Genomic DNA, 27778 nt, shown 5'->3' with positions numbered 1-27778 from the left:
TGCTATACACAAATACTACACACAAATTCAAAATGGTTTCTTTTGTCATTGAAATTTTGAAACTTGGTGGTGAACAAGAAAAGTCAGAAGCCTTTGAGTAAGATATTAAAGTAAAATAAAGTTTATTAAAGATAGATCGATCCAGAGATCTGTGTTACATACACTCAAAGCGACTCCGAGAGAGCTGCCTCCCCTCTGTAATCATGAACCATTAGGCCTATACTAAAAACTACTGGCTTTTTTGTCATTTAGATACATAAGAAATGCATGTCTTCTCTACAGGCTGCCAACGATTACATGATTACACATGATTACTTTAACAAATGGTGCCCACATACATTGAGTAGAAGGATGAGGAAAGAACAGCACAGGCATCATATGGTATTGAACTCATAGATCACATGGTTGTTACATCCATGTGTGTGTGTGTTAGTAGAAAGGACAAAAAATTTCCATTACACTTTCATCAGAAATGTGGCTAAATTTGTCATGTCATAAAAAATCACTTGGCATATCCATTAATTAATTAATTAATTCATTCATTCATTCATTCATTCATTCATTCAATTATAGCATGGTTTTAATGTGATCATAAGTACTTTTATGCTGTAAAACTACAATATTTCAACATAATTGTATGTTTTGTATCCATTTTCTGCCTATAAGTGGCATTAACCAAGTTGAATTAAACAGCATTGAAGATTTTTCATCATTGTGAATTTTCATCATGTTGTGTTGGTGGAGCATTTGACCACATATTCCTGAGCCGAGGGTATAATACGTTTTAGGGCATCCAGCATCAGGCAGTTTGTATCCTCATTCAAATCGGTCTCTTCATGGTAGTTCTTCACGGGGAAGATGCAGTTCACTGGAACACCCAGCAAATTACTGCATTTCTGCATCTGGACAAAACCACACACACACAGTTTTGCTAGTAACACCACCATAATACACAATCTCTGCATAAGTGCGGACACAAGCTCCCAGTAGCAATTTTACTCACATTTTCTTTGATCTTTCTGCTTCTGTAGATGTAACGCAAACTGTCTTTTATCAGAGGACAGGCAAGATCAACATCAGTCATAAAAACCACTTGAAGGATCCCTGCAGCACACAGACAGACAGACACAGATTAAATACATTTACTGACTAATGGTCACTCATCCCTGCAGCACAAACACACATTTACTGAGCGACGTTCTTCTGAATTGGCATTAGAAGAAAAAGAATTTGCAGATATGGTTTATGCTAAAATAATTTAGGAAACTAACAATTTTTAAATATTGTGTAAAGCATTGTGTGTAAAAAAAATAATGACATGCAACGAATGTTGTTAATGGTTGAATAAAGTAATAATCTTTGTCACATATGGCACATGTGTTTTTGTTCTTCACGTGCTTTGTTTTTTTGGTTTCATTTTGTACGCAGCCATACGACTAGCTCATTGTATTTGTATTTTTGTATTTGTTAGCCTTTGTTTTCTTTTTTAACATAGCCTCATTAATGTTATCTTCAGGTCTGTTTTTTTAATGTAGCTTGCTTGTTTGCTTGCAGTTTAGTTCTTTTGTAGCTGTCACGGTGAGGTCCCCGGCCCCTCCCTTTTGGGCGTGTGTTAACGTTGTCTGCGTCTACTCGTGGGTGCAGTTACGTCTTGTGCTGATTCGTCTCACCTGTGGCTCGTCTTGTCATCACGTGGGGATTATGTGGTTTGTCGTTCGCGCAGTGTCCTGTGCTCGTTGTTGTCTGAGTCTGCACGTTTGTGTCAAGTGTCAGTGTCTATCTGTGCCCATACTGCGATACTTGTTGCTAAAATAAAAGTGACCGTGAGTGACACTCAGATTCTGTGTCTCATCCCTCGCCCTGCACCGCGCGTCACAGTAGCCTGTTGTTTGTTGTGTTGTCTTGTTTTCAGTTTCAGTAAATTAACTTTAGAAATTGACTTTTGAAGAATAATAAATGTGTCTGGCTCCTGATCTCTGTAAAATACAGTGTTGGGAACGTTACTTTAAAAAAGTAATTAGTTGTAGTGACACTACTTGTTCAAATAAGTAACCGAGTTAGTAACTGAATTACTCTATAATAAAAGTAACTTGTTACCAGGGAAAGTAACTATTTGCGTTACAATTAAAAAAAGGTTATATGCCAATGAATAAGGATTTTTTTGAAAAAGCAGTTTTCACAGTCAGTTGAAATGAGTAGATCAGAAAGGTGTTTAACTTTTGATATTGTACATCAACAGACCAGTGCAGGATAAAATCCTTTAAAATCCCAAATCTTTGTAAAAAAAAAAAAAAAAAAAAAAAAGCATAAAGTGCATTTACATCTATCAAATTAAATTAAATTCTCTCAACCTGACACAACTGGTTTGTTTACAACAGAAGTAAACTTAACAATAAAACCTCTATTCTTAATTAAATAAATCAAATACCCAGTCTGGTAGACGTTCAGGAACTTCAAGTATTTTCTTAAATAATGTTTATATTGCCTTGAAAATGCAAATTTTTCTTCGGCTTGCACCTGACGCCATTTCGGTCTCTTCTCCGTTTGTGTTGTGTAACTGGCGTGCTTCGGCGTGTGTGCAAAACACTGGCTCTGATTGGATACCATAACGCTGCCTTAGCCAATCGCTTACTGACTTGTTAAGTTAAACAGGTGTCACACCTAGAACTGTGACCTATCGAGATCTGTTACTCCTCACTAGCCTGGGCAGCGGTCCGCTCGCATTACTGTTAGTATATCAATATATAGTAACGCACCGCTTTTAATGACCAGTAATGTCAACGGCGTTGTAACAAGAGGAAAAGTAACTAATTATATTATCCCGTTACTGACAAAATTACTACTAACACCGTTATTTTTAACAGCGTTATTCGCAACACTGGTAAAATATAAATGTACTCTACAAGACCTCAAAGATCCTACAAGATCTTGACCATTGATTTTATTCAAATGTGGAAATGGTGGTCGATGTTCATATCGTTCACTGCTGTGAAATCAGTTATATCAGGACAAAATATTTTATTAACCTGATAGCTGGGAAGCTGAATCAAAAACAAACTTGAGACTCACCCATTGTTCTTGCAGCTTCTCTAACTTTCTTCATTTTGTTGATATATTCCTCATCCATCAGTGCGATTTTGTCCGCTCGCACCACATTGACAAGACAGTGAATCCTATCACACAGGCTGGGATTCATGCGGTATTGTGGGTTTCCCTCGAGAATTTGAAGTATTGGGTTGAACTAATGGAGAAAAACAAAGTAAAGTACATGGCATACTGGCTTGGATAGTATACATCAGGGGTAATCAATTCAATCTTTCCGCGGTCCATTTTTGGCAGATAGCTCAGACCTTAGGTCCGGGTCCGCAGTGGCGAACGAAAGTTGTTGAGCGGGGGGGGGTTGCGAACGAAAGTTGTTGGGGGGGCAGCGAACGTAACACTCGTCTGAAAATAAATTCTGCGGTTTAAAATATAGTCTCCCGTTAAAATTTTTTTGGCATTTGGGTCCGTATCCAGTTAATCAGGAATGTGATTGGGTCCGGACAGGACGGCGTTCGGGTCCGGATCCGGACTGCGGTCCGCCATTTGGTGATATCTGGTATACATACTACATTCATTCACTTTTGTTTATATCTTTTTTTCCCCCAAAGCTTCTGCATGAATGTTATTTCAGTTACACAGCATACTGTACAGTGGTGTGAATGTTATTTGTATCTTACCGCATAATCCTCTGTTATGTGTCCTTTCAAGGCATTGATGATGTCATCAGTGCGAACTCCTGCAGATTCTTGTTTTTCTACACCCATTGTATCATAGAAGACCAAAGGTATCACACCTTCCCTCCTAATACTATACTTTTCATACTGAAAAAAACCACGTAAATACCACGTAATAATAATAAAACATCACCAGCAAAAACAATAGAAATACCAAAATTAATAAAAATTATGGTACAGCCACTGACATCTCACATATTAACATTTCTGAACAGATTAGCAGGGTTACAACATGTACTCACAGTTTTAGTATTACTCTTAGTAGACTGTGCTGCTACTGGACAAATGACACAATAACGACCTTCAAAAACGGCTTTGATGGTGTTTATGACGCTGGATTTTCCTGCTCCAACTGGTCCAAACAGGAGGAAGTTAAGCTCTCTGACTTGGTCATTATCCATTTTAAATTCCTTTAGAGAATCGACCATTGCATTTTGTCTTAAGAAAAACAACCAAAAAAAAAACCCCTTTATTTGCAGTAATAGTCCATAGTAATAAAAGTGTCAAATTCAGCAACTATGCCATACATATGAAGTGATTGGGATATTGGACAAAAACACACTGTCAGCAATGTTTAAAGAAAGGGCAAATGTATCTGAGATTACGTATAAGTGGTGGGATGCAAGTCTGATAATTTGATGTAACCCTGGAGTGACTCTGTACAAAATGAAGTTGTATAAAATGAGATTGAGAAAAATGAGAAATTTTATGCACGTTTCAAGGTCAGCACCGTTAATGTCAATGTAAACAGTGTTAGGAAAGTTAGCGCTAGCTTAGCCCGATCAGTGAGAAAGACCCTCTCACCATCTCAAAGTCTGACGTGAACCGAGCTCTGAAACGAGTAAACCGCAGGAAGGCAGCTGGTCCTGATGGCATGTCTGGGAGGTGCCAATATATGTGCTGACCAACTAGCCCCTGTGTTTACTTTTACTCTCATGTCATTCAGTCATTAAATTACTAAACACCTAAGCACATGGACCATTCTGCTCAAGTCACATTTACTGTCATTTTACATAGACACTTTTGAAAAATTTCACTTGCACTATACTCATTTTTTACATGACACATTACACAATGCTGTACTTAATAGTGTTTGTTTTAGTTCTTGTTATAATAATAATAATATTACATTTTATTTAGTATAGCGCTTTTCAGGACACTCAAAGACATGACTGTACAATACATTACAATATAGAACAACATTATAAGAAACAAAGAGAATTAGTATTAGATAAAACAAATAAGAAAAAGAAATGTGTAGCATCATAAATTAAAAGCGGATCTGAAGAGGTGAGTTTTTAAAAGAGATTTAAAAGTGGAAAGATCAGAAGAATCACGGATGTGTTTGGGGACAGAGTTCCATAGAGTGGGTGCAGTCACTGAAAAGGCCCCATCACCCCAGGTACGTTTGGTCCTATATGGTATGGACAAAAGATTTGCATCAGAGGAGCAAAGCGACTGAGAGGAAGTATAGTGATGGAGCAGATCAGTGATGTAGGGAGGTGCCTGATTGTGGAGGGTTTTATAAGTAAATAAAAGAATTTTATATTGAATATGTATTGAATATATATTGAATATCCCTGTTGTGTGACAGGGAGCCAGTGTAGTTGTTGAAGAACAGGTGTGATGTGTTCACGGGAGCGTGACTGGGTGAGAAGACGTGCAGCTGAGTTCTGAATGTACTGAAGTTTATTTAGGATTTTGTTTGGTGTACCATAGAGCAGTGGTTCCCAACCTTTTTTCCTTGGAGCCCCCCCTACTCAAGTCCAAAAAAAGCCAGCCCCCCCCAGCCTAACCCCAGCCTATATAAACATGTCAAAGAATAAAGGGATTAGAAATTAACATTTATTTATATAACAATAAAGAATAAAAGGCAACAAGTGTACCATTTACAACAGGCGTACAATGAAAAAAAAAACATTTGAACTTCAAAACTGTGTCATTACAGGGTTGCCAACTCTCATGCATTGAGCGTGAGACACACGCATTTGACCGTCTTCACACGCCATTCATCCAATTTCTCACGCTGAAAAAAATCTAGTTTATTTACCTCTGATCCACATCTATGATTTAATGAGTTACTAGTTCGCTCTGGCGCCAACCACTGGCGATCGATCGATCGCGATATAATACTTAATTCGTGTCCATTTTTGAACAATTTATGTTTGATATCCCCCCGTCAACAACTTACGTTCGTTACGTACAAAATTTCCCCACTTCAAATTTGTTCATTTATAAACTAATGGGCACCTTGGGCTTACATATCTTTGACCAGGGATGCGATGTTTGGTTTGATGGTTGTGACAGCCAGTCTAAAGTCCTGGTGAACATAGTCTGTTTTTTACCAGAGCACTGAAAGCTGACTCCGACAGGTACATAGTGCTAAATGGGAGAATAACTTTTCTTATTGCATGGGTCCAACACTCATCCTTCTCTGGATAAATACTCATCGATGTCAGCGAAGCGGCTTTGAATCTCGTCTCGCAGAAGGCTCATATGGCGCGTAAACTCGTTTACGATGTCGTTTTAATTTGCTCGGCTTCATGCTGTCATTACCTAGCTTCTCACCACAAATGACACATTCTGGTTTAGTTTTGTCCTGTCCCTCCATAAGGCCATCAAGGTATTGCCTTGTCTTTTTTGATGACGAGGAGGACTCATGTACACATTTACGTTTCTCAGCCATATTTAGTGCTGCTGGCAGAAAGTGCGTGTCTGCGTGATGCGGTGCGCAGCAGCTTATTTAGCTAGCAAATCTGAGTTTCAGAGGTGAAAAAGTTGCTTGTCATAAATAGCTAAATATTATTTAATTATGGACCTGAATGTTTCATTTAATTGATAAACATTGCAGTAGAAGAGAATTCAATGTGTGTATAAAAAATGCTCAAAAATATTTTATAACCTCAAAGCAGCTAGAGCTCCGCGGACCCCCTGTGATCTCTAGCGCCCCCAGGTTGGGAACCAAGGCCATAGAGAATGCTATTACAATAGTCAATTCGTGATGTAATAAAAGCATAGATCAGAGTTTCAGCAGCAGAGAAATTGAGTGATGGACGAAGGCGAGCAATATTTTTTAAATGAAAAAAAGCAGTTTTAATGACTTGCTTTACATGCTGTTCAAATGATAAATGACTGTCAAAAATAACACCAAGGAAGGGTACAGAATGGAGTCGTCTATGGTCAGGCAGACATTTTGTATGTTTTTTGTGAGGGATTTGGGACCTATTACGACCATGTCAGATTTATCACAATTTAATTTGAGAAAGTTGGTTTCCATTCATAATTTTATTTAAGTGAGGCAGTTTGACAGTGTGGCAAGAGATATGGTGATGACTGATTTGGTGGAAATATAAAGCTGGATATCATCGGCATAGCAGTAGAAATGTAGACCATGTTTCCGTATGATGTCACTTAAGGGGAGCATGTAGAGAACAAACAGAAGAGGACCAAGCACAGAACCCTGGGGAACACCTTGGGACAGTGGAGCAATGTGTGATCTGCAGTTTTTGATACATACAAACTGTTTATGGTTTGTGAGATATGATCTTAGCCATTCAAGGGCAGGACCAGAGATGTTGGTATACAATTCTAGGCTAGAAAGAAGAACAGAGTGGTTAATAGTGTCAAAGGCCGCAGTTAAATCAAGGAGAATGAGAATACTAAGATTTCCAGAATCAGAGGAAAGAAGAAGGTAGTCTGTAACCTTGATAAGGGCTGATTCGGTGCTGTGTTGGAAGCGAAAACTGGACTGAAATAGTTCAAACAGACTATGGGACATTAAGTAATCATTAAGCTGAGTGGCAACTACCCGTTCTAGTATTTTAGATAGAAATCGAAGATTAGAAATAGGGTGAAAATTACTCAAATTATCTGAATCCAGCCCTGGTTTCTTAAGGACTGGAGTGAGAGCAGCAATTTTAAGGGACTGAGGTACTGAACCAGAACAAAGGGAAGTGTTTATTATATCTGATACAACTGATAATATAACTGGAAAACAGTTATATTATTTTTATTATATTATTTTTTTTGGAGCAGGATCAAGAATACAGGTAGAGCTTTGTGTTTTCGTCATGATCTCAGACAGCTCAGCCTGAGATACAGGTAAGAACTGGGAGAGAGACCGAGTGGTAGATTGAGGTGTGATCAACGGAAGGACTGGAAGAACAGAAGGGATGTTCAAGGAACTGTAGATAGTCTCAACCCTTGTCTGGAAGAATGACATGAATGAGTTGCATTTATCAATTGTAAAGGTATTTGAGATATTATCTATTGGTTTGAGAAGTTTGTTTATTGTAGAAAAAATGTCTTTGGGACTAGTAGAATCAGCATGAATAAGGTCAGAATAATATGTAGTCCGGGCTATATTGAGAGCGTCTTTATAGAGTTTAAGATAACTAGAGTATGCCTGATGATGTACTGTTAGGCCAGATTTCTTATAAAGTCTCTCAAGCTGGCGCTTTCGAGTTTTCATTTGACGAAGCTCTGGTGTGTACCAAGGTGCAGAGTGGGTAAATGAAACCTCTTTGGTTTTAAGGGGAGCCAGCTGATCAAGACAGGACGAAAGAGTGTCATTATAATAATCAACAAGAACTGATGGATTATTAGATGAGGTAGGGGAGACAGACATATGACTGATTAGAGAGTCTGAGAGAGCAGAGGGGGAGATTTGTTTAAGATTCCGGTATGAAATTTTACGTTTAGATTTAATAATAGGTGCAGGAATGTCGATATCAAATGTGACTGTCAGATGATCCAAAACACCAAGTTGATGGTTGGAGAGCTGGTTGATTATGACACCTGTTGAGCAGACAAGGTCTAAAGTATGGCCTTTAGTGTGAGTTGGAAAATTAACATGCTGCGTAAAGTTAAAACATTGTATGAGATCCAGAAACTCAACAGCAAACTTACAGTCTAGGTCATCAATATGAATATTAAAATCACCCATAACAAGAACAGAAGAGGACAGTGCACTTAGATGAGTGAGAAAGTCAGAGAAGTCAGCTAGAAAGGAAGAGTTAGGCTTGGGAGGGCGATAGATAAGAGCAATAACCAGAGGAGTACGGTCGGACAGTTTAAAGGCAAGGTGTTCAAATGAGAGGGCAGCAGGAATAGAAATTGTCATAGTTTTAATATCAGTCCGATGGATTACAGCAACACCACCTCCTCGCCATTCCGTACGAGGTTTATCCATATATGAATACCCCATAGGAGTTGCCAGGTTTAATAGGAAATAGTCCAGAGGTTTTTGCCATGTTTCAGTGAGACTAAGAAAATCAATTTTACTGTCAGATATAAAATCATTTAAGACAAGGCTTTTAGTGTTTAGTGACCGAATATTAAGTAAAGCCATTTTCAAGTTATAATGCTGTAATGCATTTTCAAGTTATAATGCTCTGTAGGAGAGGACGAAGGTTTGCAGATGTCTTGTGATGTCGACGTAGAGAAGCAGGCGTACAGTATGACCAAATAGATGGAATAATATTTGGAGATGCCACGTTAGAAGTAATCCAGCGGCCAAGACCCCTGTTTGGAGGTGGCCGTTGGCAGTGAGAGGCCATTACAGTCAGTAAAATCCAAATGAAGCAAAGTAACAGGGGTGTGGCAACCATGCCATGTTAAAGTATGTATATTAAATTATTTACTTTTATACTTTTTTACTTATGTGTCTCTGCATAGTATATGGATAATTTTTCCATTTCACTATTGATTTGTACCAACTACAAATTTATGTGATGAATAAAATTATTGATTGTGAAACGCAGAGGCAACGGAGGTAAATATGTATCATTCACACACATTGGACAAGAACAAGTTCTGATATAATTGCTCTCTAACTAGTGTCTTAGTAACCTGCCTTATGAGGTGTAACGAATCAAGGGGGCGGGTGTGACGCAAACACAGGAATCAATATAATTTATTAAATTAAACCAACACCAAATGAAACAAAGGAGGGAAAAGGGGATACACACTAAAGCGAAAATAGGAGTGACAACACGGCAACCAAGCAAACACACTACATGAAAGACTACTTTACTTATGACGACGGACATACTAACAACCACAAAAGCATTACACAAATACAACTTGAACAGCACAGTCAAACCGAACGAACATAAAGGCAGCAATTCACAGGAAATATGACACAAGTAATATGACACAGGAAATACCTTACAAAAACACAAAGACCAAAGCAAGGAATAAAACAGAGGAGATTAAATAAATGGAAACAGGGAAGTGAAATGAGATGCAGGTCTCAGGAAACACTGAGGACAGGGGCGTGACAGACAGAAGGGAAACCAAGGAAACGGGGGAACAAGGCGGGGCTAGGGCAGACTACATGAGACTGGGAAAGCGGGCGGAGCTGGATGTGAGGATAGATGTGTTTGTTTTTAAATGCTTAAACAGCTGCCTATTACAGAATGACTGTGGACTTACTTCCATTGTACTGTCCTCCACTCCTTGAGTTCTGTAAGAGACACAGGATTTGTAGCAGGAGCAAGCAAAGCACTTGAAGGGATGCACATTGATGACATTGTCTTTGAGTTTTTCTAAACTGATGAAATCATGAAATTTGTTGAGTTCCCAACCTCGATTAAGAAACACTTTTTGCTTCGTGAATGCAGCATATAATATTAAAGGTAATGGTCTAAACAGTGATTGTTTAATTCCAAGTCTGTGAAAGCTATATTTTTCTATCTATATAGGTAATTCAATAATGGTTTCTTCATAATCTTCTCACTATCATCATAAAGATACTTTTTTATACATTTAAAGGGATCAAAAATAAGTTGAAAGAATATGTGTATGTTAGAGGGTGAAAAAGTCACTCCGTACCAACAAGCACCATGGCAGAGCAGGAGTCAGTACCCAATTTATTCTTCAGTTTTATGGTATAATTCCCCTCATCTCGCTCATCAGCGTTCAGGATTTTCAAGGAACACTTTGTACCATCTTGTTTCATGATGTGTTTGTCCTGCACACAAATCAGTTTTTCTCCATCCTTCTCCCATGTCACTTTTAATCCTTCTGTGTTTGTCTCACAGGAAAGGCTGATTTCTTTCCCAATACCCACTTGTTTATCACCCAAAACTGTGATGAATTCTATTGGAAAGAGAAGGACAATATTAATTCACAAAAATATTTATTCACGTGTTCTCTGTGCAGTTCGGGATAGAGAGCAATATCACTGACCCTCAACTAAAGCAGGATCCTCAGTGTCATGTCATTAGTGCCACAGCACTAATGAAATGAGTTTGGTGTGTGGTTTTTTTTTTTTTAATACAAAGATCCGAAATACTAAAGATTTCAGGACCTGAGGCTGAGACCCCTTGTGTTTGCCATCAGTTGAACTCCAGTTAAAATCAGTGCATTGGAAAGAAAACACAGTCCATAACCTTTCCCACAGGAATGCATACAGAATGTGTGATAGTTCTCAAGCTAAAATGATACTCAGGCACTCGTACAATACCATATTATGATCTGTTTATTAATGGTGTAGGGTCATTATATTAACTACCTTACCTGCTTGCCTACAACCAAGGATGGAAATAGGTGCAGGAGAAGGATTAACATGCATAAAAACATAAAATATTTGACTAATTGTTAAGTAATATTTGGTAAGAATGGAAAGGAACTCTTCTGAAATAGCTCAGCCCAGGGTATAAAATATACCTAAACAACTTTATAAAGTTCCTTGCTATTATCAATATTATGCTTTGTCAGAGGTTCAACATAAACATGTGCAGCAAATGGGAAGCTTTATAGAGAATGGGTGTTAGCATTGATTACCTTTACCTGATACTAATAATGAGCTCATCTGTCCCAGTACAGCTATAACTAAGGAAGACAATGGCTACACAATTAACTAGATTTATTCAACATCCAACAAAATATAAAACAATAGCACAACTAGTCTAAATTAAGTAACACTGGATGATATCTAAACAGAAATACCAACCAGTGCAGGTTGCCTCATGCTGCAAGAATGAGTTTTATCCCATTGCTATGGGAACTTCTTGAGACAAACACTATTTCTATATTTGCATGTAGTTGGGATGGTGCAATATTTATAAGTGTTCTGTTGTCCTACTTGTTCATTCTTTTCAAGTAGACTATAGCTACATTTTGTATCTGGTATACAATATACTTTGTGAAATGTTTCCATTTGTAAGATTTTTCAAATGTGACACTAAATTAGATATTAAACGCAGATTAATTTAAAGTCTTTAAAATGTAAGCATATAAGATGTAATTTAAACTCACCTGGTTTTGATTGGGCCGATCCCATGACTGAATCTATGGAAATAAAGACAAACTATATGCCATGTAGTTATTTGTAATAGCTGTTATGCTTTGTTTTTTTGTTTGTTTGTTTTTGTAAAGCAGGCCATTGAATACTAGTTTACTTATTATTGTTGTGATTTTGGGTTTTTTGCTTAGCACTAGCATTAGCAACAATATATTTTGCTTACCATCAACATAATATAGAAATTAAATATAACTACTGCATTAGATGTGTTTAAGCTGTGAACCCTAAGAAGGGCCTTGCAAGTCATGCTGTGTAACAGTTCAAAGGCAGTTCAAAGGGAAGATGACCCGGTCAACGGGAAGTTGAGGACTACAGTGTTAGACTGATAAAGGAGAAGTACAACATACCGGTGTATGACAGCATCCCTTTGAACAGATATTCTAATATGTTGAAACAAATGGAAAAGTCATGTCTGCTTGAACAGCAAAATCATGTTTGCTCGAACAACAACACCATGTAAGGTATAGAAGAAGATCTGAGCGTTTTAGGTGTGGGGAAATCGTATATAAAGACTGCTTGCACACACACTTGTTGGGTCTCTCTGAGGTAAATGTTAGAATGTGAGATCCCCAGAGATATCTCTGTTTTAATAAAGGCCTTTTTGGTATTGCTATAATTTTGGTATGGTTGTTCCTGCTATCTCCTTTCCCATCAAACGAACACGCTGGGCTAAAGTGGTAGGTAGAAGTTTAAAGCCCTCAACAATTGGTGACCTTCCGACGTGATGGGAAGAGATAGATTTTTGGAACAGGTCTTCTAAAATACCGTTAGTTCGTCCGAGCCGGCTCAATTAAAGGTAAAGCAGAATACCTGTTACAACAAAATTTCTGCACATTTGTATAATACCAAATTGTGATGAACTAATGGTGTTTGGTCGATGCTAAATTAAATGGCAATTTTTAAATTTTTTATTATCTTTTTTGGTTTGGTTTAAAAGGTAAAATATATGGTTTAAAAGGTAACAAGGAAATAAAGATAAAATATATGGTTTAAAAGGTAACAAGGAAATAAAGGTAAAATTTATGGTTTAAAAAGAAAAAGGAAGAAGGAATAAAATAAGGCAAATCGCGTAAAGTATACATGTACCGATAAGTGATTTTTTTGTTTCCTGGGGTGTGGCAAACCCTCCCGTTTGCCTGACGAGGCAACGGTAAGTCCGAGCGGTGTTCTCGAGTCAGCTGGGTCAGGAGGCGTCCCGGGGACCTGAGGTACCCCCAAAATCGCCCAGTTTCGGACCAAGAACCTGTATTGATGGAGGGTGGTAAACCTTACGGTGTCAACAGAACCCTCAGTCTAGTAAGTAAAGTTGAAGACAACTTCCGGTGAGTACCAGTTTTTTTTATCAACAATGGCTGGTGAGGAAATGCGAAATGTATGCAAAAGTTTTATGTAAAATGGTTGGTTTACGGTGTTGGTTTATGTGAGTGGAGAACTTTATAGGAACAAATGACTGTGACTTGTAAAGTAATTCATACATCTAATGTTATGAGACATTAAAAGTATGGGTGACCAAGACAGGCAGGTGACGACCGTGTGTCGTTAGGTGACATCATTGACCATAAATCATCACAGTCTCTCTGCAAATTAGAATAAGTGAGAAGTGCAACATGAAAGTCAGAAAAATGTGCCACCTTATAATCAAGGCCCGGTAATGCCCACAGCTTCCTCACAGGAGAGTGCCACCAAAACTCAGGGAGAAGTAAAAGGAATCTATTCAGTGGTTAATGTAGAAACAAGAACAGTACAAATAGTTAAAACCCCCAATAAAGAGTGTAAAAAACCCATGTTCCAAATAGTTAAAACCCCCAATAAAGAGTGTAAAAAACCCATGTTCCAAATAGTTAAAACCCCCAATAAAGAGTGTAAAAAGCCCATGTTCCAAATAGTTAAAACCCCCAATAAAGAGTGTAAAAACCCATTTTCCAAATAGTTAAAACCCCCAATAAAGAGTGTAAAAACCCATGTTCCAAATAGTTAAAACCCCCAATAAAGAGTGTAAAAACCCATGTTCCAAATAGTTAAAACCCCCAATAAAGAGTGTAAAAAACCCATGTTCCAAATAGTTAAAACCCCCAATAAAGAGTGTAAAAAACCCATGTTCCAAATAGTTAAAACCCCCAATAAAGAGTGTAAAAACCCATGTTCCAAATAGTTAAAACCCCCAATAAAGAGTGTAAAAAACCCATGTTCCAAATAGTTAAAACCCCCAATAAAGAGTGTAAAAAACCCATGTTCCAAATAGTTAAAACCCCCAATAAAGAGTGTAAAAAACCCATGTTCCAAATAGTTAAAACCCCCAATAAAGAGTGTAAAAAACCCATGTTCCAAATAGTTAAAACCCCCAATAAAGAGTGTAAAAACCCATGTTCCAAATAGTTAAAACCCCCAATAAAGAGTGTAAAAAACCCATGTTCCAAATAGTTAAAACCCCCAATAAAGAGTGTAAAAAAACCCATGTTCCAAATAGTTAAAACCCCCAATAAAGAGTGTAAAAAACCCATGTTCCAAATAGTTAAAACCCCCAATAAAGAGTGTAAAAAACCCATGTTCCAAATAGTTAAAACCCCCAATAAAGAGTGTAAAAACCCATTTTCCAAATAGTTAAAACCCCCAATAAAGAGTGTAAAAACCCATGTTCCAAATAGTTAAAACCCCCAATAAAGAGTGTAAAAACCCATGTTCCAAATAGTTAAAACCCCCAATAAAGAGTGTAAAAAACCCATGTTCCAAATAGTTAAAACCCCCAATAAAGAGTGTAAAAAACCCATGTTCCAAATAGTTAAAACCCCCAATAAAGAGTGTAAAAAACCCATGCAAATTCAGTCATTCGACAAGATGAGAGCAAAAAAGGAGGGGGGAGAACTGGGACAGTTCACAGGAAGCTAGCTCAGGAAGTGAGTCTGAGCACTCTGAAGAGATTGACAGAGAGGAAGTGGTGAACAACATTAGAACACGCTGCACACAGAAGACAGGCAGACGAGCAGAGGTAAAAAAAAAAATAAAATAAAATAAATAAATACAAATAAAATAAATAAAAGAATGTGCTAATCCTGATAAAAGAATTAAACTAGGAAAGACAGAGAAGGGAGTTAACACTAGAAGTCCCTGAAATTTCAACCACCCCCCTGAAGTCCCAAAAGAGGGTCCAAAGAACCTTAGTCCAAACTGACACCTCTGGTGGCTCCAATTAACATCCATTCATTTGCAAAAGTGCCCATTGCCTGAGGAATCAGCAGGGGGGAGAAGAGCTGAACTTGCCTCCAGTGTTATGTAAATGAGGCGTGTGTCAGGTATGGGTGGTTGCTGCTGAAAGCTTGCACCTCCTTGGCTGCCATATGAGACTGTGCAAGATCTCTTGCAAGAAGTCTCCTCATCTACAGAACCATATGTTTGAGATTTGATTTGTGAAAGGTTGAAATAATGTGAAATTGACACAAACATAATATTTGAATTATAATGGCATATAAGTGGCATATTGATTAGTCAAAATGGCTCTGATATTTTTAACCTTATTTTAAGTAGTTTTGTCTTTTGAAAAACTGCTAATAGGTAAAAATGTTTTTACATAAATGTATACAAAAAACCCTCAGCTACTTGAAATAGAATAATATTATTGAGCAATTTTAACTTCAAGATCAAGATTTCGCATGTGTGTCTCTTCCAAATACAGCCATAACCAGCAAACGAAAATAGGAAATTTAGGAAATCTTACCAAAAGAGATATCACTACTACAGATTTTCACTACTCTCTGAAAACTAACAATGTGTTGTGTGTGATGTTTGTGACCCTAGGCTTGAAAATTGCTTCATATGGGCTTTTCAAACTTTTTTTTTTGGCCCACCTCCACCCTTTCACCTTTGGAGGACAACTTTGTTTTCATGTAAGGATCAAAAGAAAACAATTCTGTATAATACAGTACAATAGTGATAAAAACAATTGGGGTTAGGTGAACCATACAGGACAGGAGAGAAAAGAGGGGGAGAGAAACTAAAAAGGGAAAAGACAGAAGAGCAGAAAAAACAGCTCAAATGATTCACCAACTGCTGCTACTAAATGAAGAGCAGAAAGTAAGACATACAGCACAAATGACTGATGTATGTGTGTGTGAGTGTGTGTGTTTATGTAAGTGCAACATAGGATAAATGTACAGAATGTACTTATTAGCAAGGCCCCAGAGGCCAGAGGCAGGCAGAGAAAGACCAGGGAACCCCACCCGCCCACGGCCCCTCCAGGATCATGTCCAAAGCCTGCTGTGTACCTTTGCTATCCTTGCTTCTCAGTCAATAGAGTAAGTGAAATGTGTGGTGACATGAATTTTCATCCACATGTAGGTGGCTACAGTCATCTTTCTCTTTATTATAAAACTGACACAGACATTATTTGAACTATAATTCCAAAACATCTCAAGTCTGCCTCCTTTGTACTAATTTTGGATTTTTTTCTCACTGCAAAAGGTGACATGATTATTGGTCAAAATAGCTAAAGTTCAGATTTCTCTGAAAGGGTCTTTTCTTCTCCGTCTGAGTCAATGGATCAACATAGCTCACACTATCACCCATCCCCCGTCTACCTAGAAGTGGCTGCATGACAAAAGATGGCCTCATGGCCTCATGATCCAAAATACCTCAGCACTGGCTTTTGGCAGGCTCAGGTAGAAATGTAGTAATGTTAGTAATGTTTTTCTTCTAAAAAAGATAAGTGGGTTCAAAATAACAATTTTGAAAAAAATTACCAAATTAATTGTGTTGATCCACCTCAAAAAAGGTCATGCAAAAGTGTGTAAGCTGGTCCTGAGTGTGTCTGCCCATCCCCCAGCTGCATTGTTGTGCAGGGGACATGCATAAGGTGAGAGAGGCAGTCAGAGGGCCTGGCTGAGAGCAGAAGCTACAGAGGACATGATGTAAGTTTAGAAATATATACAATAAAGTTGAAATGTTCTCAACAGAGCACTCACATACAATTATCCACTCAGTCTGCCACTCCCTCATTTGGGGAGAAACCTACACTATTGTGGCTATTCCCAACTTTAGACAATTTAGACAATTTTTAATCATGGAGGGGTCTGAAATTTTCGTCTTAGGTGCATGTCCTCACTGTATTGGAATATTTTATTGTCTGAGTGAAAGAGAAACAAAATGGGGTCACTAAAGTGGGAATAGCCACAATACTGTAGCTTTCTCCCCAAATGAGGGACTGGCAAACTGGGTAGATAGTTGTATGTGAATGCTCTGATGAGAACACTCATGAACAATTGTGCAAATGTGAGATGTGTGGACTGCTACAGATACACGTGTGGCAAATGTACCAGGGAGATACCCTGGCAGTGCCAGGCATGTTCTGACAGACTGCTGAGTGACTGCTAAAGTGCTAGTCACACAAGAAGGACATGCCACTCACACACACACACACAGCCCTGCACTGCAGCCTATTGTAAATATGTGTGGAATTGTTTTATTCCTTGTATTTTTTGTATAATTTTATGGCAATAATAAAAAGCATGGAACATAAAAAAGCATGGAAACATAACAGTTGTTCTTTTGTATGTTTCTCATGCTGAAATTTCAGTCCTCCTGACTTAGACACAAATGCTTCTGGTCATTACTCACATGTACCTGGCTATAAAATTTCTAATTTTCTATTTAAAATATAAAAAAATAATTTATTGTTTGTGCTTTGTTGCTCAGATAAAACTAAACTAAATACAATATATATAACCTTTATATTATAAAATACAATAAACTGAATAGAACTAACTAGAAACTAAATGGCCAAACTCAATGAAAAACAACAATTAGTTGTGAGCTGAAGCATGCCCCCTCCTGTGGTGCGCCAGTAATGGCCTTATTTACAGAACAAAAGTGCCTGCTTACAGCTGATAATAGGGTGTTAGCTAAAATCCTTCAGTTCTTTCGACCCTTCTCTGGGTTCCGATAGTAGAAGTGTTGAAAGACCCTTCTCTGGGACTTCTAGTGTTAAGGGACCAAGAAAAAGGGAAATAGACAATAAAAGTAAGTCAGGCCATGGGGTAAAGTGTTAACAGCGTGTTAGAAGGGACTGGGTGGAGATAATTATAGATAGCGCACACACCGGGATAAGCGAAGTGAGTAAGTGACGTAGACATGCCAGAGTGAAACGGTGATGTATTTGGCAAATTAAACTAGATAAGTTTTGATAAGATATTGGCTTTGGGAGACGTTAGAGGTGTGGTAGCACGTTGATGCACTGTCATACATTCATTGTATAGTTCTGCCTTCATTTGCCATCTCAGCTGTTTCTAGTTTATATCTCATTATTGTCTGGTTTTAGTTCCTGGTTTTATATGTTCTGATAGTGGGTTATGGTGTTTGTGATCTTGTGTTTTTCACAAGTTTGTTTATGTAAATGTTTAAAAGCTTTGCCGGTATTGGATTTTTACTGGTTACTAGTTACTAGTAACTTCACTTTAACACTAAGAATATGAAGGACCACTGTGACTATGCAAGGAAGAGAAATTTATAAGTAAGGGAATGTTAACATGGTGTTTGTGATCTTGTGTTTTTTACCTCTGTTACTCTGGTCAGTTGGGTCATAAGTTTGTTTAGGTAAATGTTTAAAAGCTTTGCCGGTATTGGATTTTTACTGGTTCATCTAGCCTCCTTATCCTTAGTTTGTTTTGATGTCTGGTTATTACTGAAAGTATGATAGATGTTCATGCATTATTAGTGTTTGCATCTGCCTGTCAGGTTACAGGAGCCCATCAGATGGTTTGCAGGGCAGAGGACAGTGGTCTCCTCTGCCATAGGATTCAGAGCTACGTTAACTACAGGAAAAATGTTGTGGTTAAACAAAGGTGGTAAATGGGGTAAGGATGTTTGGAAAGGACCTAATGTGAGACCGATTTTACCAAGTCAATTGATTAAATCAGTGTTGTCTGAAGCACAAGGGGCAGCAAAAATGAAGGAAAATGTGTTACTGGTCACATCCATACTTAACTGACCTAATAGCAGACTGGACTGAAAATGTGAATATCTGTAATGCACATAACTTGTGTTTTAAGACCAGGTCTAAGCAAGTTTCCTGGGCAGTAGGAGCCAGGAGAGGAGATCCAGACTGACTACACTGACATGTTAATACCAGTATGGGGACTAAGGTATTTGTTAGTGACTGTGGATAAATTCTTATGTTGGGTAGAAGCATTTCCCACCAGGCCAGAGGACTCTGAGTTGGTCTGCAAAATGTTGATAAACTTACTGGATACTGCACCATTGTTTACTAAATTAAGTGTACTCAGATAATGGGATGTACTTCACTAGCTAGGAGCTAAAATTTGTGGAACAAAATTTGGGTTTGAGACACAAATATGGGTTGGTTTACCATTCTCAATCTCAGGGTAAAGTGGAAAGGATAAATGGTAACAAAGGATAAAGGAAAAGATATGTGCACAAATGTATGTGTTTGTATTGTTGGCCAGAAGATCTTCAGTGAATTTTGTTACAGGATTCATTCTGTATGAGCTCATGACAGTGGGGGTCCCCCAATGCGCTTGCGAAACCTGACAGGTTACACGGGGTCGTACAAAGAAGGTAAAATGCACTAAAAAGCTGTCTGTGAAGCTTATTCTGTCCAGGTGGAAGGATGAGTCAGAATCAACGCCATGAGCAGATCTACCAGTCACCAAATCATTGAGAAGATATCACACGCCATCCAATTGAAGGGCAAAGGAGAAATGTGGCATCACTTCAGCCAGTGCCGACCATCAGAACCATTGAGCGCGCAGAGATACGGAGCTCTCAAACCACGAGTCAAAAATAACACTAGAGCTGGGGCACGTCAAACGCCTAGTTTAACGTTGTTTATTTGACTTTGTTTATTGTTGGTTTATTGTTATTAGTTTTTTGTTTGTTTCTGCATTATTATTAAAATTGGCACCAATGTGATGATTATTATGTAACAGAATGTTAACGGGCCGACCAATGGAGGATGGGTTCCCTTTTGAGTCTTGGTCCTCCCAAGGTTTCTTCCTATTCCCCACCATCTAGGGAGTTTTTCCTTGCCACTGTCGCCTTTGGCTTGCTCATTAGGGTTCTGGACCCATAGTATTGTTAACCTTGTAAATCCTGTAAAGCGCTTTGTGACAACATGTTGTGAAAAGCGCAATACAAATAGATTTGATTTGATTTTGATTTGAATGTGAAGCCATAAAATGTTTGTCTCACCAGGATCTTCAGCAGGGGCGCAGATGGAAATTCTGAAGTGAGGGAGACCAAGCTGTACAATATATACGTTTATGCTTGTAGATCAGGGGTAATCAACTATATTTTTCCGCAAGCCAAATTTGGCAGATAGCTCCGACTTGGCGAACGTAATTTAATGTGCTGAGGGGAAGGGGGGGGGGTGAACGTAACTTGTTGAGCGGGGGGGGTGGCGAGCGAACGTAATTTGTTCGGATCCGGACCGTGGTCCGCCTGTTGATGACCTCAATATTAATCTGGGGGGACACGAAATCTAGATGCTAGATTTCGGATGGGGTCAATATAAATCTGGGGGGGACATGTCCCCCCCCCCCGTCCCCAGTGCCATCTGCGCCCCTGATCTTCAGGGGACTGCCCCCTGTGTAAATGAACGCACTGGGCTAAAGCGGTTGATAGAAGTTTAAAGCCCACAACATTATATATTGTTTTATTTCTAACTCAAAGATTGTTGGAAAAATAATTTGAAAAGAGCATTACTATATTAATCAACTGCTAAGCATAAAGCTAACAATTAAAACTGTGCATCACATTTCAAGAAAGGGCCGACAGACATATGTTCTGAGAACATGAGTGACCTGTGTTAACAAAGGAAGACCTCAGTCTACAAGTGCACTTGACCTTTCGATGTACTTGTGGTTAACTCAATGCACCTGGCTCTGGGCGAGTTTATTTTGGGCACATGCCAAAGACGGAGGTGCTAGGAGGTGAAGGGTCGCTGAAGCGTTGATGTCGGGCTAGGGTGAGCGTTGAACCAGTACAGAGGAAAAAGCGTGGGTAGGTGACATCTGTAACCTCTGTGCGACCTTGGGTTACATGGAAAAGAACAAACAGATAACCACTGAAAGAAAGATATAAAAGGGAAGAGTTTGCCCAGCTCGGGGCTTCTTGCTCAGACTCTGCTATATGACTTACTTGGCTTTGGTAGACTTATGCAACTAGCCCTAGTGCACTAGATACATTGTACCACGTATACTCGTATACTCTGATTAATCTGCATTTGGTTTTATACAATACAAATTGAATACAAAAGAACTTTTGGTGTCAAGACTTTATTTGAATCGTCCACTCAACAACCCATCGGTCCATCGGGGCGGTGTTGGGGCCCGTCTGGGTCTACGGAAGGAAAATTTATTTTTCCCCAACAAGATACACAAATACTTCCTGTAATTTCTTCTTCTGTTGTTAATGACATTTGCAGCAGACTAGTGTCAGTACGGAGTATTACTGCATGTTGCATTACTAAATTGAATACACTCTGTCTTTCACTTTCCCACCACAATTAAACGAATTGTGTCTAGTTTGTCATCGCCATCCCAGCCAAATGTAGAAACATTAATATCCTGAATTTTGAATGGTTTACGTATGTCAGACATGGAGGCAAGAAACGGAACTATGTACAGTTGTGATCAAATTTATTCAACCCCCAATGCTGCGAAGGGTTTTATGGAATTCAGTGCACATTTGTAATTGTGTTCATAATGAAATCTTACAAGGACTTGTTAAAGAATTAAATGCAACTAAGATAGCATCAATTTTTTTTGTCAATAAAGTATTAAATGGCCTTTTTGTGATTTCTTCATTGACACAATTATTCAACCCCTTTACGACTACCACTCCTAAGAACAGAGGTTCATTCCAGTGTTTTCCATCAGGTATTGAAAACATCTGTGGATGTCAACGAGCAGCAATCAAGCATGATAAGCACCAATTAGGCAGATTTAAAAGGACTGTGATACTCAGCTCCTTCTAGACATCTACTGGTGTGTTTCCAAGCATGGTGAAGGCAAGAGAATGGTCCCAGAAGACAAGAGAAGATGTTATTGCTCTTCACAAGAATGGCAATGGATATAAAAAGATTGCGAAGTTGTTAAATATTCCAAGAGACACTATCGGAAGTATCATTCGCAAGTTCAAGTTAAAGGGCACAGTGGAAACGTTACCTGGTCGTGGCAGAAAGAAGATCCTGACCGCGACTGCTGTGCGCTACCTGAAGCGTAATGTGGAGAAAAATCCCCGCGTGACTGCTAAGGAACTGAAAAAAGACCTGTCAGATGTGGGCACTGAAGTTTCAGCTCAGACAATAAGGCGCGCACTGCATAACGAAGACCTCCATGCCAGAACGCCCAGACGCACCCCCTTGCTGACTCCAAAGAACAAGAAAAGTCGACTGCAGTATGCCAAAAGTCATGTGGACAAGCCACAAAGGTTTTGGAACAGTGTACTGTGGTCAGATGAAACTAAATTAGAACTGTTTGGGACAATGGACCAGCGCTATGTTTGGAGAAGGAAGAACCAGGCTTATGAACAAAAGAACACCTTGCCTACTGTGAAGCATGGCGGGGGGTCAATTATGCTTTGGGGCTGTTTTGCTTCTAATGGTACAGGAAAGCTTCAACGTGTGCAGGGTACCATGAATTCCCTTCAGTACCAGGAGATCTTGGAGGAAAATGTGATGGAGTCAGTCACAAACCTGCGGCTTGGGAGACGTTGGACCTTCCAACAGGACAATGATCCGAAGCACACATCCAAGTCCACTAGAGCATGGTTGAACATGAAAGGCTGGAACATTCTAGAGTGGCCATCGCAATCACCAGACTTAAATCCAATTGAGAACCTCTGGTGGGACCTAAAGAAGGCAGTTGCAGTGCGCAAGCCTAAGAATGTGACTGAACTGGAGGCTTTTGCCCATGAAGAATGGGCTAAGATACCCATAGGTCGCTGCAAGACACTTGTGTCAAGCTATGCTTCACGCTTGAAAGCTGTCATAACTGGAAAAGGATGTTGTACTAAGTACTAAAAAATAATGTCACTAGGGGGTTGAATAAAACTGATAATGATGTGAGCACAGTAAAGACATTTGTGGTTATTCCATCATAAATATTATGTTATGTTTGTCTAATTTATAAGTGCCTCTTTGATATAATTGTAAATAAGATGACTGAAATGATCAAAATCAATGTCAAACTGGCCAAAACACTTTATTTCAGTGGGGGTTGAATAAATTTGATCACAACTGTACAAAAACAGAGGTGATAAACACACGGATGCTAGAGGCAACATACAACATGGGCTGTTCAAACAATGACCAGCGACCATGAACTGAGAACACAGGGTATATATACTCAATAGTGTACTGGGGCAAACATAAAATTAAATTAAATATGGTGGCCCTGAATGTCAATTACGCTACAAAAGGGAAAAAAAACACACTGCAAATACGCAAAGCAAATGCATCAAAATGAGAACACGTACGCTACATGTTGGAAACGCGCTGCAAATTCAGAAATGTTGCTAATCCAGCCACAACTCAACGGAAGTGGCCCACAACACAACACTTTGCCTCCCCATGAAATGGCCTGTGTCACTGCTAGAGTATTGACTATTTGACTGTTTAAATTGCAAGAGACAAGACCGCAGCACTGATCCTACTGGACCATCAGCCTTTTAAAATGTACATTCATGAGTACGGAGGGGTGTTCAGTGGTGGGATAGGACTGTGCCCCGTGGTGTATCTGTCTAAGACACTCGACACTGTTGCACAAGGGTTTCTGGCTTGTGGTGGCAAAGCTGCTATTATAGTGATGGATGCAGAAAAGATTTTACATTTACATGTTGGCAGGTTATTTCACTTTAATAATATGAGACCATTTCCTTTGTTTTGCATAGACATGACTGCTCTGTGGAGATCACTGGGGTAATTGCCTGTCCAGGTGATGTGTCGGACAATTTTTTATATTTAGATAGCTTTGACAGTGTGGGGAAACTGCCTGTCAAAAAGTGAGATCTGCCTGGTAGGTAGTTTTCATGGTAATCCGGGTTAAATTGTTTAATCATGTTTTTAAACCCTTCATCATCTACCAAGGACAATGGTCTCATCCGTCACCAACATGTTCAGTATGGACTCAGTCAGGACATTTGCTTGCTGAGCTGTGCATGTAGCTGATTTTGTAACAATGTTGTCCATTGAAGAAGAACGTACTATTTTAGCACTGAAACATAATGTTAGAAAACATTAGCATTCCTATTCAAACACATCACTGTTATAACATTACAGAAAACACATGAATGCGTGCTAAGGCTAATAAAACAAATCGCCATCGCTAATGTTAACTTTTACAGCCATCAAGATGAGTAAGTACTAAGTTATCACTGTTTAAGCTCATTTTAGCAGCTCACTAAAACTGACATTTTCACAATCAGCCACAACATGCTTCCTTTAAGGTGCTTGTGCATCGCGGTTGTGCTGTGTGGAAGGGAAGTTCTGCCTTGCACATATTGCATTGCATGCGAATTTAGCTTTGTGTGTTGAGTGGTATTTGTCAGTTCCTGTCCTGACTTGCCTGTCAATTCGTGTTGCGTGTTTCCTAAAATTAACCTAAAAGAAACACTCTTGCCTCTGTATTCTCCCTCACCCCTCCCACAACTTTACAGTAAACTTTACAGTAAAAACTGTTTTTTCTAAACTTTAGCACACTGTCTTTGATTTTTGTTTAAATATTAGAATTTTTAAAAAGCTTAGAAAAACTGATAAAATTATATGTGTGTAATAGAATAATTTCTGAGAATCTGAAACCAAAAGAGTTTGGCAGTGTTAACCAACCTTGCTCATCGTTTTTCTCATTTTGACCCTCAAAACATCTGCATCTGTATTACAATCTAGAACACACTATTTGTTCACTGCACATTCATTTTATATCAAAAAGAGAAGTGAATGCAACCCAGTTCTTATACTTGTGTATGTAGTGACAACATGCAAGTATTTGTCTATTAAGAGCATGTATTACCCATTTCCATAGTGCACTTGTGAAGTCTTAATCCCAACCCAACTCACAGCATCTCTTACCTTAGTAAGAAGAGTGAGCTGCTCCTTCCTCTGCTGCTTTGTGTCTGTACCTCTCTGTCTGTTGCCCCTCTTTTATATTCAGCTATACACTATGTGTATAAGGGGTGGGGGGGGGGGGGGGGCTTGGGGTAGTGAATATGAAACTGAAAGTCAAATCTCAGGGAATCAATGGCTGCATTCAAACAGCCAAGGTGCTGGTGTTCTTTCTTGAACTTATCATGTCCTGACATTGTTGAGGCTGTGTGCAATTGGATGATGACCACAGAGTCGATCTATAAGGACCAGCCACACTGTAGAGCTAGTGGCCCGCAGTGTTTAAGGCGAGACACGGCAGGCAAAAACATCGTTTTATCATGCACTGGTCTATTTTGAGGTTTTAGGCTATTTTGATTCCGTAACATGTCTTCTTTCAAACTGTTGGAAAGAAAATGTCCAAAATTAATATTTAGGTGTTTATTTATCTATACTTTGTCTGGATGCGCCTGTAGATTTTTCCTAAATTCATGAAAAGTTGGAGCATTAACCACCGCTCCTGTAATCTGTACCCTGTCATCATAGGTATTGTTGTAAAGCTCTCTCTCTCTCTCTCTCTTTCTCCTGCACAAGTATATCTGATCCAATTATGGTCACTTCCTTTCTATCAGAAACCAATCGTGGAAGAAAAAAGGGTGATTTAAACGCAAGCTTGACATCTCATTGGCTGGTGTCGATTTCTGAGAACGTGATTCGTTCAGATGCGTCACGTGGTCACATGCGCTTACACTTCCTGGTTTCGCTATTCATTATCTTTATAATAAAAAAATGCCGAAAGTAGTACTTTTATCAGCTTCTCAGAAAAGACAATTGTCACTTGCAAGAAGATGCAAGGAAAAACGTATAAATCAATTACATTTACATTTATGGCATTTAGCAGACGCTCTTATCCAGAGCAACTTACAAAAGTGCTACGTAGTTGCTTGGAATCTCCAAGGTAGTATAGATAGTCCTGAACACAAGGTACTCTAAGCTGGAAAAACCACTAGACGAAAGTCATATGATACCCAACAATTATGCAAAGTCATTAGATAATTAGATAATGAAATGCTTGCACACAGTGCATCGATGCGTAAGCTGTCCTTCTGAAATAAGCAGACTTTAGATTGCGGGGCGGAAAAATGCACCGCACAGTAAAGCGCCTTTGAGCTAATTAGTGGATTAATTTGTCCTCATTGTGTAGGTACAGGGCTTAAAATTAATATCAGACCACGGATTTTGCAGCAGTTTGATTTTAGAATGCAATCTGTGTGAAAGACTCGTCTTCAAGGTCGATAAATCGCGATATAACACTTAATTTGTGCCCATTTTACGTTCGCCACCCCCCGCAAACAATTTACACTCTATGTCTTTCTGGTCCTATTAAGTTTTAAGCAAGGTTTTATTTGCACTGTTTTTTTCTCATCTATTTCTTGCTCTGTTTGAATAGGTAAGCATTTATTTCCTTTACAAATGTCACAATGGCAGGAAGCGGGACATATGGTGCAAGTGGTGATGGTCTTCACATGATGTTTGAGCGGCTGAGAGAGAACAATCTGAAGTTGGCACCCAAAAAGTGTCATCTCATGCAGAGGCAGGTGAGGTTCCTTGGTCATATTATCAACAGTGGAGGTGTGTCAGTCGACCCTGCGAAAGTGGATGTCATCACAAAGCTGGCAGTGCACGATATGATGGAGGATGACGGATCTACACCATCTGTCCACAGTAGGGCTGCACGATTAATCGTATTTTTATCGTTATCGCGATGTGAAGTTTCACGATAAACACATCGAAAGAGCCACGATAACTCCTTGAATAACAGCAAACTCAAATTGCGTTATCCTCGTCCAGCAATAGAGGGAGTTATTCGCGCTGCAGACTATGATCACGTGACGTAAGTAGGCAAGAGGCAGAGTGAGGCAGAGTTGCCAGGTTCGCGGTTTTCACGCCAAATTGGGCTTGTTTGAAAATCCAGCCGCGGGTAAAAATTCTGGGGCCGCGGGGTGCAGTTTTTTGGGCTACTTTTGAGTTGGGCTACTGCGGAAGTTACAAGTCAACACTAAGAATCGATCGCGATATAATACTCAATTTGTCTCCAGTTCACACTCGCAACATCCCCCCCCGCCGACAACTTACACTCGCAGATTTTGTGCGGAAAACTTTTGTAGGACCTGGCAACCCTGGAGTGGGGTGAACACGCTCATCAGACACGTGATTTGGTTTAAGCCTGGTTTACACTTGATGCGGCGCGAGGGTCCGGGAGGCGAAAATAACGTAATCGCGGTGGCTTCGCCCGTGTGCAATTGCCTCGCGCGCTGTCGATTCACGAGGTCGTGCACCTCTCGAATTTTGTAAGTTCGCGCGCGCCGCGTTTCGGCGCAATGAGAACAGTCATGTTTGCAGGGTTCATACACCTATACAAGGTGGAATTCAAGCACTTGCACGTCACTTTCAAGGTCCATTTCAATAATTCCCAGCACGTTATTGAATTAAATATTTATACATATACTCTAAATGATTCGAAATAATTCGCTTTTTTATCACATTATTTAATGTTATTATTTATTTAAAGTTCGCGCGTGCCGCATCTCGGCGCAATGAGAACAG

General features: G+C 39.2%; 1 protein-coding gene across 10 annotated transcripts; it reads right to left on the bottom strand.

Annotated features, from left to right (window-relative positions):
* Positions 1 to 98: 98 nt before the first annotated feature.
* LOC143511746 (interferon-induced protein 44-like) lies at positions 99 to 25226 on the bottom strand. Of its 10 annotated transcripts, XM_077001347.1 has the most exons (12): positions 25160 to 25177; positions 13716 to 13794; positions 13171 to 13327; positions 12432 to 12464; positions 12039 to 12071; positions 10611 to 10877; positions 10212 to 10242; positions 4019 to 4214; positions 3720 to 3863; positions 3070 to 3241; positions 1004 to 1104; positions 99 to 902 (listed from the first exon to the last, which is right to left on the bottom strand). In XM_077001347.1, exons 4-12 carry the CDS (start codon positions 12445 to 12447, stop codon positions 726 to 728), a joined length of 1137 nt encoding a protein of 378 aa, XP_076857462.1. In that variant the 5' UTR covers positions 12448 to 12464; positions 13171 to 13327; positions 13716 to 13794; positions 25160 to 25177; the 3' UTR covers positions 99 to 725. The 10 variants fall into 10 exon arrangements, with proteins under 10 accessions (XP_076857462.1, XP_076857471.1, XP_076857470.1 ...); XM_077001356.1 differs by lacking the exons at positions 12432 to 12464; positions 13171 to 13327; positions 13716 to 13794 and having other exon boundaries at positions 10611 to 10749; positions 10849 to 10877; positions 25160 to 25216; XM_077001355.1 differs by lacking the exons at positions 12432 to 12464; positions 13171 to 13327; positions 13716 to 13794; positions 25160 to 25177 and adding an exon at positions 20967 to 21749 and having other exon boundaries at positions 10611 to 10749; positions 10849 to 10877.
* Positions 25227 to 27778: the final 2552 nt, after the last annotated feature.

Source organism: Brachyhypopomus gauderio, chromosome 4 (assembly GCF_052324685.1).
Source record: "Brachyhypopomus gauderio isolate BG-103 chromosome 4, BGAUD_0.2, whole genome shotgun sequence".
In the NCBI taxonomy this organism is placed as follows: Eukaryota; Metazoa; Chordata; class Actinopteri; order Gymnotiformes; family Hypopomidae; genus Brachyhypopomus; species Brachyhypopomus gauderio.
Note: the sequence above shows the minus strand (reverse complement) of the source record. Positions and strands in the feature narration are given on the sequence as shown.